Here is a 10,903-nt window from a genome sequence, read left to right as displayed (position 1 = left end):
CGTGGGGCGCCGGCGGAGGAACGGCTCCGAGGGGCGCGCCGCTGGTTGCCGCCTGCCCGCGGGGCTCGGCCGGCTCTGAGGACCTACGGCGCGTTCCTGCTTTTGCCTGCTTTTCACTTTTTTCGTTTGTTTGTTTGCAAGCCAGAGGATTTACTTGCTGCGCCCGCCCGCCTCGCTGCCTTCCCTTTGACTTCCGCGCTCGTTCGCCTGCGTCTCCAGGCGCCTGGTCCGGTCCCCCCCTCGGGGCAGGCGGGTGGGCCATGGAGGAGAAGTACCTGCCCGAGCTGATGGCGGAGAAGGACTCTCTGGATCCGTCCTTCACCCACGCGCTGCGGCTGGTCAACCAAGGTGGGGAAGCGCGGCTGCTCCTTGCACCCTGGGGCAGGGGGGAGGGGTCTTTGCAAAAAAAGGGGGTCTTTGCAAAAAAAGGGGGTCTTTGCAAAAAAAAAGGGAGTCTTTGCAAAAAAAAAGGGAGTCTTTGCAAAAAAAAAGGGAGTCTTTGCAAAAAAAAAGGGAGTCTGCACAAAAAAAAAGGAGTCTTTGCAAAACGAGGTTTCGGGCAGGCGTGTCTAGGCGTGGGGGAAGAGTTCTTTTGGCATTTGCTGCGTTTCCAGGATTGAATCTTCCCTCTGGGGCGGCCTTTTTGTAAAAAAGTTGAGGGTGGCAGTCGAAAGGGGGGGGCGATTAAAAAGCTCGTAAAAGGGATTGCTTTTTTAAAAATTTGCAACCGGGGGGGGGGAAGAGGAGACGAGGAGGAGGTGCGCGCTTGTTCCGGGTGTTGTGCCTTTGCGGTGCAAGGTGATGGATGAGCAGCCGTGGCGGGCATCTCCCCCGGGAATCCTGCTGCAAGGTTTGTACTGGGACGCAGCGCCCACCGAGCCGAGTAAGGGCTTGCTTCGGAGCAAACCCGCGTTGGGGGGCGATTGGGCTGGAGGAGCAGTTCTGCAAATCAGTCTTCTTTATCTTCTTCCGAAGCAAAAAAAAGAAAAAAAATCTGTTTTGTACAGTGTGCTTAAATGTATTCCTAGCACGTCACCTGATCGTGTTGTAATTCTCTAAGCCCTGTAAGGTCGATAGTATGCCTCTCAACGTTTGGGGAGTGCGAGGCTGAACACGCAGTCGCTGACTTCAATCCACTTACAGAGTTTGTGTCTGAGATGAACGGGGGGCTTTTGGTCTCTTATACAAATCCCCGTTAATAGCAGTTGCTTTTAGTCCTCGGGGTAAGATTAAGCTTCCATAGCTGGAGGCAGGATACCTTTGACTACCAGATACCACGAGGCATATTTGAACCCGAGGAAAGGTGAGGTATAAATGCTTTAATGAATTAATAAAATATGTACTTGGGGCAGACAAATTAGGTACGCTCATGTCCCAGGAGCCAAATAGTTGAATGCTTGTGAAAACATGATGCTTGGGGCTAGATGGTCCTTGCCTTAAAAACAATATCCAGACTAGACTTAATTTAGGATTGAAGCAGGAAGCAGGCAATTTATGCCAATCGCTAGAACAGGCTAGAGTGGTGTAAAAAGATGCCTTACCCCAGGAGGGGTAAGTGTCGAAACAGCTAGTAGCTGCCCTGATTGTGCGTATGATCAGGTTATTAAAAGTGGTCATTCAGCGCCTGCCTCAGCAGTGTGCACCCTCTGTCTAGACTTGGTGTCCCCTTGGAAATTGAAGTGACGGCGGTAACGGATTGAGAGAATCAAGAATGTACATAGCAGGAAGGAACCTTTAAGATGTTGCTTAAAAGTCTACAAAGAAGGACTTTCGCAAACAAGCAGCATGTAGTAAAGCATAAGATCTTGCTGTATGGATTACCTTTATAGAAGGACAAGAGGAGGAAGGTTTTTTGTGAGGGGCACTTCAGAGAAAGTTACCTGCCTGGCAGCTCCGTTATGGGGTTGGGCGGATGGATCTTGGAGATGATGACTATACACAGTGTCGTCTCTGATCTACACCGTTCCTGGGTGCTCTGGATGAGGTCCCTTTCCGAGGGGAGCTCCTGAAGAAACATTAGGAAGGGATGGTTCTCTCCCAGGAGGAATGATTGGGGCGGGGGGGGGGTCAAGACTAGATGAGTGACCTACAGAGTTGGGGGGGGGTAGACCCCTGTTGCCTTGGGAACAAGACATACGAATATTGTGGTAAGTGTTTACAACTGGGTGGGGGAAGAGTGGCGAAACTCCCCCCTTGCATCTGTGGGCAGCGAGGAAGGTTGAACTCCCTAGGGAGCGGGACAAATGGGCAATTTAGGGCCATAGGTGATTAAGGAAAGAGATTCTAAGGATCGTTCCTTACAAAGAAGGGGCTGTGCATCTTCTCTTCTGTGTTTTGAGGTCTCATAATTTGCTATACCGAGGGGATTTGGAAGCCCATTGGGGTGCTGCTGGAAGCTGCAGATGTCTCGCGGCAGCCTTCATTTAGTGTGCCTGGTCCTAGACGTAGAAGGTAATGGAGGCCCTGGGAATCCGCGGGGAGAGCTGTAGGTAATGACTTGTTAGCGTGAACAGGTGCCGGATGCATCAAGGTCCCATGTTCCTCCTTTGCTAGTCTGGGCTGGTTCTCTGCTTGCTGGCCTTTGAATCCAGCATCTGTGCAAGAGAATTCCTTACGGTGGCCGCGGAGCTCAAATAACAGCCCTACAGTTGGTGTCTTCCCCCCCTTTGGTTCTGTTGGTCCCAGTGGGCAGACAGGGTGCCCCGGCTGGTGACTTGATGTATTCCATCCCCAGAGGACCCAGTATCAAGGAGATGCACCTGCTACCCTGGGTGTTCTGTTCAATCAGGCAATGACATGAACTGTCTGAAATACATTTGTTGCTGGGGAGGAAGCAGCCGCCCGTCGCCTCCAGTTCTCCACAGCTGTGTGGTGTGTTGTGGTGTCCTGCGTGGTTCTCTAGTTGGATGCCTCTTTTTGCAATCTCAATTCTTGCTGCCTTAAGAGGAACTTGAATTGTCAAGCTAGTGATTGTGAAGAAAGAAATCAGATACTTCTGGTTCTTAGGTGTCCAAAGCACATGCTATATTGATGTACTGATTTTGATCGGGTAAATAGCTCCTCAAATTTGCTCTTTAAAAATCAGTTTTGTTTATCCGAAGCCGTACAGGCAGCCTCTGCAGCTCAGAGTTAATCATGGCAGTGTCTTAAAGAGATTAGCAATGATTATCCTTAAATTCTTCAGTCTTGCAAGGGGCTTGGATTCATTTAAACAAAGAAATTAACTGGTTCTCTTCTTGGTCAGTTGCACATCTGCTGTTTTTAATTACTTCAGTGCTTAAGGTTGCCAGTAGGCAGTGCGTGTGAGGGGTGAAGCATGATAAATGCCTGATCATCGGCACAATGAAGAGACAGAGAGGCTGAAGAATTGCACTAAAGAACAGCCTTCCTTAGCTAGGCAACAATATACATAATGCAGAATAGGTTTGCAAGCACTGCAAGAGTTAGAATAGGTGCTTTTGTCTTACTTTGGCTCCTTGTTAAAACTAATTTGTGGCACTGAATTATCAAGTGATACTTGTGTAAATTAGCAGCTGCACAAAACTGAGTTTAAGCATCTATAAATGTGAAATCCCATTGACTGAATATAGCTGTTGGGCACTCCAGATCTGCAGTATTATCCCCAAAACATTTGCTTGGAAATGAGCCCCTAGTGAACTCAACAGGGCTTGGCACCCTCGGATAAAATTGTTGGCTGCTCTTAAGGCAGGTTGGTGTCTCTGAAACTTAAGACCCCCTACCAAAGGGTAGGCTGTGTTTGTATATTCTGATTTAAACTCTGAGAGGTTGTATACTGATCAATCTGAATGACAGCTGTCAAATGCCTGGAAGAGCAATGCTTTTGAATGGCAATACATTCTGGGATGTGTTTATCACAACTTGTTGATTCAGGAATTAGAATCCTATGTCTAGTACTTGTTTAGAAAAAAATGGCACTTAGCTGTTAGTCATGGTTTCCAAAGGCAACTTCCATGATCAGAGGCTGCATGCCACTGAATACTGAGGGTCAAACATGTTCTGCTTTTGCACTTCCCTCTATCATATTTGCGGAAGGACCTTTGGTCTGATCCATCAGGTGTCTGCTGTGAAGTCTGACATCTGCTAAATCCGTAATCTGCAACATGTTCTGACACACGCTGCTGAATATGCTGAAGGCTCTCTGTTTTGTCATAGCAGACTTCTACTGTAGCAGGAGCCTCCCTCCTTCGGTTTCATCTGGGAAGCCTGAATACAGGATTACTTATGTGCAAATTCTAACACATGCATAATTTTGGCATTAAATAGTCCCTTTACTGAGTACTCGGTATCATGTTCATTTCCAGAAGAACTTTCAACAAGTCACGTTATGGTTCCAGGGACTTGAATTTTTGTCCTGCCTTATTCATTTCTGTTGAACACAAGGAGAATGTCTTGTATTGAGTCAGGCCATTGACTGGCGGGCATTTTCTAATCAGGCTGGCATCAGCTGTCCAGCATCTTAGGTGGAGGTCTTTACCATCACCTACTGTCTGATCCTTTTACCTGGAGATACCAGGGATTCAACCTGGGACCTTTTACTTGCCAAGTAAATGCTCTACCACTGAGCCGTGGCCCCTCCCAAGGCATGTTGAGATTGCTTTCAGTCCCCCTGGGATTTCTGATTTAGAACAAAAGCTTATGATTGGCTTGGTTTTTAATGCTGTCAAGCAGTCTTCTCTTGAATTTAGAGCAACTTTAGTTGGGCTGATCTGTCTGTCCTTAACCTGCAGGCCAAAGTCATAGAATCATAGAGTTGAAAGGGACCACCATGGTCATCTAGTCCAACCCCCTGCACAATGCAGGAAACTTCCCCCCCCCGTGACCCCTACTCCATGCCCAGAAGATGGCCAAGGTGCCCTCCCTCTCATTATCTGCCAAGGGTCATAGAATCAGTATTGCTGACAGATGGCTATCTAGCCTCTTCTTAAAAACTTCCAGGGAAGGAGAGCTTACCACCTCCCAAGGAAGCCTGTTCCACTGAGGAACCGCTCTGTTAAAAAATTCTTCCTAATGTCTAGATGGAAACTCTTTTGATTTAATTTCAACCCGTTTAGTTTCAGTCACGGCTTCATACACTGATTTGGGGCATTCATTGTTACAGTATGTGGTGACCATTATCCTAGGGGGCTTCCTAGAGCATAGTATCTGACACGGTCGCTAAATAAAACTTCTAGATATGGAGTCTGATATCAGATTCTTGGGAAACGTAGTTGTGTACAGGTGTGTTGCCTCCAAGTTCTGTTTTAAAGTTTCCTGAAGGAATTTGAGCATTTGGTTAGTTTGACCTTTAGTCAAATTCTGCTTGGGTCAGGATTTCTTTTTTCTTTCTTTCTTTTTTCAAAAAAACACACACACAAATGTCAGGAAGAGCAGAGCCAATCAAGCTTACTGAATTTGCAGACAATTGTCATGGGGTATAATGGGGCCTGCTTAGGTGATGCTAGGTTAACATTGATGGAGGATCAGAATACCTTTCCAGATGCAAGGCATCCCAACTGTTGACTAACAAACCTAGGCCAGGTTGCTTGGGAGAAGATGACAGTCCAGTTTTAGAGCAGATTGGTTTGTTTGTTGAAATGCACTGGAGATAAGAATATGCAAAAATTAAACCAGGCAAAAGCTGGTTAGATTTCTGTGTGTGTGTGGAGGACAGAAGTAATTAAAGTCTTTAAGGTGCAGTAGGTCTTGTTCATTAGTGTTGGGCAGAATTCCCAAGTGCAGAGTGTGGGCAGGGGTGGTGGTGGTAGCCTCCCTCTTAATGTTGGAACAAAACTGTTAGTGCTTAAAGTGAAGCACCGCGAAACCTAAAGAGCTCTGTTGGCAGTGTCTGACTTTATGTGTCTGCAACAGCAATTTTGCAGTGATGAATCACTAAAAGAGCTTCATCTCGTAGGTACTATAACAAAGCACCTCAGCCACAAATGTGCTGCCTCAATTAAAAGGCAAGCTTATGTAACCTTTGAAAAGGTCTCCCTGCAAGCTGACCCTTGGTGCGGGTTTCAGATGTAAGAGCGTGAAGTGGCTATTGAGTCAAGAGACGATGAGCAAACCAGGCAATATAGGGCTTTTTTTTTTTTTTTTGAAAGGAGGGTGAGATCTTGTTGAAATGAATTCTGTAGCTAATAGCTGCTGCTTGTCTACTCAAACTAATTAAATCTACACTTAACGTGCATTGAAATATTGGACTATGAATGTCAGCTGTGTAATAGCTATATTTTATGCACACTAGAGCACACTTCAGAAGACCATTGCAGCGAAAAGTTCTTAACATTGGGTTGGATTTAGTAGCACCTTTGGCTGAGCAGCCTTTCTAATGATCTTTGTAGACATTGTATTAAGATCCATGCATCTGGAGGGCTTCCCAAGGTGGGGTATGAAACACGGGGTCATCTGCCAAAGCTGGAGGGTAAGAGATTCAAAACAGATAAAGGAGTATTTCTGCACACAACACAGTTAAATTGTGGAACTCCCTGCCCCAGGATGTGGTGATGGCTGCCAACTTGGAAGGCTTGAAGAGGGGAGTGGACATGTTCATGGAAGAGAGGGCTATTAGTCAAAATGGATGCTAGTCATGATGCATACCTATTCTCTCCAGGATCACAGGCCTATTCTATTAGGTATTGTGGAACGCAGGTAGGAGAATGCTGCTGCTGTTGTCTTGTGGGCTTCCTAGAGGCCCCTGGTTGACCATTGTGTGAACAGACTGCTGGACTTGATGGACCTTGGTCTGATCCACCATGGCCTTTCTTATGTTATGTCCATTCCAAGTTAATGCCAGAAGCTCACTCAGTGAAACAAGGAAGCTGCACTGTTGCCACTATTTAGTAACTGCTGTTGTGCCTGTCCATTTAATAAACAAACCATGTGTTTTTGTCACAGGGCAACTTGCAGATCTGCAACTGTCCTGGGATGTGAACCGCAATACAGTATTGCTGCCTACCTGACTTCCTTCTGTTTGTGGTGGTTGAATGAGCCATCAAGTCATAGCCAATCGCAGAGGGCTTTCAAGGCAGGATGCTTTCAGAGGTGGGTTGCCATTGCCTGCTTCTGCACAGCAATGCAGGTCTTCCTTCGTAGTCTCACATCCAAGTGCTAACCAGTCCCAACGCTGCTTAACTTCTGAGATCTGATGAGATCGGGCTAGCCTGGACCAACCAAGTCAGCCTTCTGTTCCTAGTGCTGATTTAAAGCCTGCTATAATCATCAGTATGATGGAAGAAGGTTAGCAGTGGGAAGAATCAGAACAAATGATTGCTGGTTACTCTGACTGTTCTACTGCAAAGTCAAATCAGGAAGCAGCATCAGTATCTCATGCTGCTGAGTTTCATAGGCCATTAGTACACGTGGGAGATCTGCAAGGAAGGGCAAATCCACATTCTCTGTTCCTCACCTATTCTGACTTTTTGTGTTGGCTGTTCCTAGAATCATAGAGTTGGAAGGGGCAATACAGGCCATCTAGTCCAACCCCCTGCTCAATGCAGGATCAGCCTTAGAGCATCCCTGACAAGTGTTTTTCCAGCCTCTGTTTAAAGACTGCCAGTGAGGGAGAGCTCACCACCTCCCTAGGTAGCTGATCCCACTGTTGAACAACTCTTACTGTAAAAAATGTTTTCCTAATATCTAGCTGGTACCTTTCTGCCAGCAATTTAAACCCATTGTGAATCCTATCCTCTGCTGCCAACAGAAACAGCTCCCTGCCCTCCTCTAAGTGACAGCACTTCAAATACCTAAAGAGAGCAATCGTGTCCCCCCAAAACTCTTCTCCAGACTGAACATTCCCAACTCCCTCAGCCTTTCCTCATAGGGCTTGGTCTCCAGGCCCCTGATCATCCTCGTCGCTCTCCTGTGCACCTGCTCCATTCTGTCCACATTCTTTTTGAAGTGAGGCCTCCAGAACTGCACGCAGTGCTCCAGGTGCAGCCTGACCAATGCAGTGTTCAGCAGGACTATGACATGTTGCGATTTGGATGTTATGCCTCTGTTGATTCACCCCAAGATTGCACGAGCTTTTTTGTTGCTACATCACACTGTTGCTGCCACCTGATCCTGGATACCACCTTGCTACCATCAGTGTCAGTTGATGTGCAAGTCTGAAGTCCAGATATTTGCTTTTGGCAACAGCTACAAGCATATAGAAATCATTGGCTAGCTTTTTGCATTTTCCCTCCAAATTGGTATTGTGTTAGAAACCATTCCTGTGGGTTTGCAGATCTGTCAGTTGCCATTGTGGGTGTCTACGTTGCATGGATTTCACTAGCTGCATGGGAAGTATCCCTTTAGAATCAGATGTGGCAATAAGGGAGGTTTTCAGCTGCAGATGATCTCCTCAAACATCCCAGTGGAAGGTGGGAAATGAACAACTTGGTGACAGCATTCATAACCAGGAACAAGAGGGAGTTACATGTATCAAATAACATAGGAGAAACTCAGAGCTGAAAAACATCATGTTCATCATTTTGAGAGGTAAGAGGGGAAATGGAGCAAATGGAACAGCAATGCTTACTCACTTGCTTCCATCACTACTGCTTCAAGTGGCAGATTGCACAGTTGAAGCACCTGTTTTTGTTGCGCGGTTGGGGGTGCAAAGTCAGCACATCTATATTGTCAAAGTGGCAAAGAAACACGAGACGGAATGAAGTTGTCAAAATTGCTCTGCTAGCCCCAGGGAAATTGCAGTTAGGATGCTGCTGATCTGATACAGTGTCCAATATTTCCTGGATTGGAAATATCCCATTTATTCAACGGCTTTCCCAGTATTTCCTTATTCTAATATTTCTCCCAATAAATATTGGAAAAATCTGAAATTGGGTTGGGAAGCCTTTTGCTGGTCACAACTAGTCCACGTTGCATTAATTTTATAATCTGCAAAAAATAATTCGAATTATAATTTGAAAATTATAATTTTATGGGAAATCTGGGAGGGCAGTATTGATCTGATATTTGTAGAATGGTATCAGTATTCAATATAAACAATAATAAGGCCTCCCCAATATGACATTAAAGCAATAATTTTATGAGTGCATGCCTGTTTAGCTCCATAACACCTAAAACCCTGAAATATGGTATATGTAAGTCCATAATGACAACAGGAGACTTATACAACTTTAAGATTAACAAGAGGAAATTGAAAATGTTGAAGCCTTTCTATTCCTTGGCTCCATCATCAACCAAAAGGAAGACTGCAGCCAAGAAATCAGAAGATTGGGAAGGGCAGCCATGAAAGAGCTAGAAAACATTCTTAAGTGTAAGGATGTGTCACTGGCCACCAAGATCAAGTTAAATCATGCCATCGAATTCCCTATTACTATGTATGGGTGTGAAAACTAGACATTGAAGAAAGCTGATAGGACGAAAGTAGATTCTTTTGAAATGTGGTGTTGGAGGAGAGTGTTATAGATACCACGGACAGCTAAAAAAACAAATCAGTGGGTTATAGATCAAATCAAGCCTGGACTGACCCTAGAAGCTAAAATGACTAAACGGAGGCTATTATGAGGCGAAAAGAGTCACTGGAAAAGACCGTCATGCTAGGAAAACTTGAGGGCAGCAGGAAAAGAGGAAGACCCAGCAAGAGATGGATTGACTCAATAAAGGAAGCCACAGCCCTCAATTTGCAAGATCTGAGCAAGGCTGTCAAATATAGGATATTTTGGAAGACTTTCATTCGTAGGGTCGCCATGAGTCGGAAGTGACCTGACGGCACTTAACACATCAAGTCTGTCTTTACTTGCTACAAAGAATGGTGAGCTTTCCACTACCATTGTGGAATGCTTCATAGATCAACTGCTCTTTCCTTCTATGTCTGGCTAGGAAGCCATTGGAAGAGATCATCTAGCAACTTTGAAAGCATTCTCACCAGTGTTCACTTTTACTCCATTCTTAGGCCCACAGACATAGCATCATAGAGTTGGGAGCACCAGGGTCATGATGTCCAATCCCCTGTGCAATGAAATTCACAACTACCGCACCCCAGTGACCCCTATTCCATGCACAGAAGATGGCCAGGATGCTCTCCCTCTCATCTGCCTAAGGTCATAGAATCAACATTGCTGACAGATGGCCATCTAGCCTCTGCTTAAAAACCTCCAGGGTTTTAAAAACATCCTCGTTCTTTGTCCTGTACCAGCATGACCTGAGTCCAAATGGTGTGCGTGTTGGTCAAGAAGCCCAATATGGGGTTAGGATTTTGTAGCCTCTTAAGACAACCGTCTTCCCCAAGGAATCAGCATTGTTACATGCCCAAATAGCAGGTGTAGCTAAAGGCGCGTCTTGCTAGCTCTGGTTGGTCTACTTCTGTATAGATAATAGGTAAATTGTGATAGAAATTTGAAACTTTGTACAGACATTTTGCCTGGCAACTGATAGTGATGCCAGATGTAGTTGTGCAGCTTCCAGTAGGATCAGCCATAGGGCCCTTACTACACTAGTGCTAAAGGGGCTGTACTGGCTGCGTGGTTTCTGTATAGTTCCACTTTGCCCCTGACAGACTTCAGTGGCTTGGCAAGACCATTTAGGAGAAACCTACCCACTCCCTTGCAAATACCCTGATAACATCTGTGTCCCTCTGCCATTAGTCTGGATTAGTAGCAGCGTAGAGTCCTTCGTTGCTGTATTTGTGGCATTGCCGTCGTACTTGAACCTTATTTGTTGTCTGCTTACATCAAAGTGGTAACGATTACTGTTCTCAGTCTGGTTAGACACACTGACTATTTGGGGACTGACTATTCCCCCCACCCTGCAGTGAAATAGCAGAGCTTTTGTTTGCTTTCTCAGACCAGTCAAACAGTATAAAGGTGCTTAAATGGCTGGATTGTATATTAGGCCTACAAGTCTTAGGAGGTTAGTGGTGGGAGACAATCAGTATAAAATATGGATTTTACTAGCT

At 45.6% G+C, this 10,903-nt stretch overlaps 1 protein-coding gene across 1 annotated transcript in view; it reads left to right on the top strand.

The window, feature by feature from the left end:
- The first annotated feature begins 227 nt into the window (after nucleotides 1-227).
- KHDRBS3 (KH RNA binding domain containing, signal transduction associated 3) overlaps nucleotides 228-10,903 on the top strand; it is a 157,018-nt gene continuing 146,342 nt past the window's right edge. Inside the window, exon 1 of the mRNA XM_056854111.1 lies at nucleotides 228-348. Coding sequence (XP_056710089.1) covers nucleotides 261-348 — 88 coding nt within the window. The 5' untranslated portion in view covers nucleotides 228-260. The remainder of the gene's footprint in view (nucleotides 349-10,903) is intronic.

This window comes from Euleptes europaea, chromosome 8, assembly GCF_029931775.1.
Source record: "Euleptes europaea isolate rEulEur1 chromosome 8, rEulEur1.hap1, whole genome shotgun sequence".
NCBI lineage: Eukaryota > Metazoa > Chordata > Lepidosauria > Squamata > Sphaerodactylidae > Euleptes > Euleptes europaea.
The sequence above is the reverse complement of the archived record's forward strand: the minus strand, read 5'-3'. Positions and strand labels throughout refer to the sequence as shown.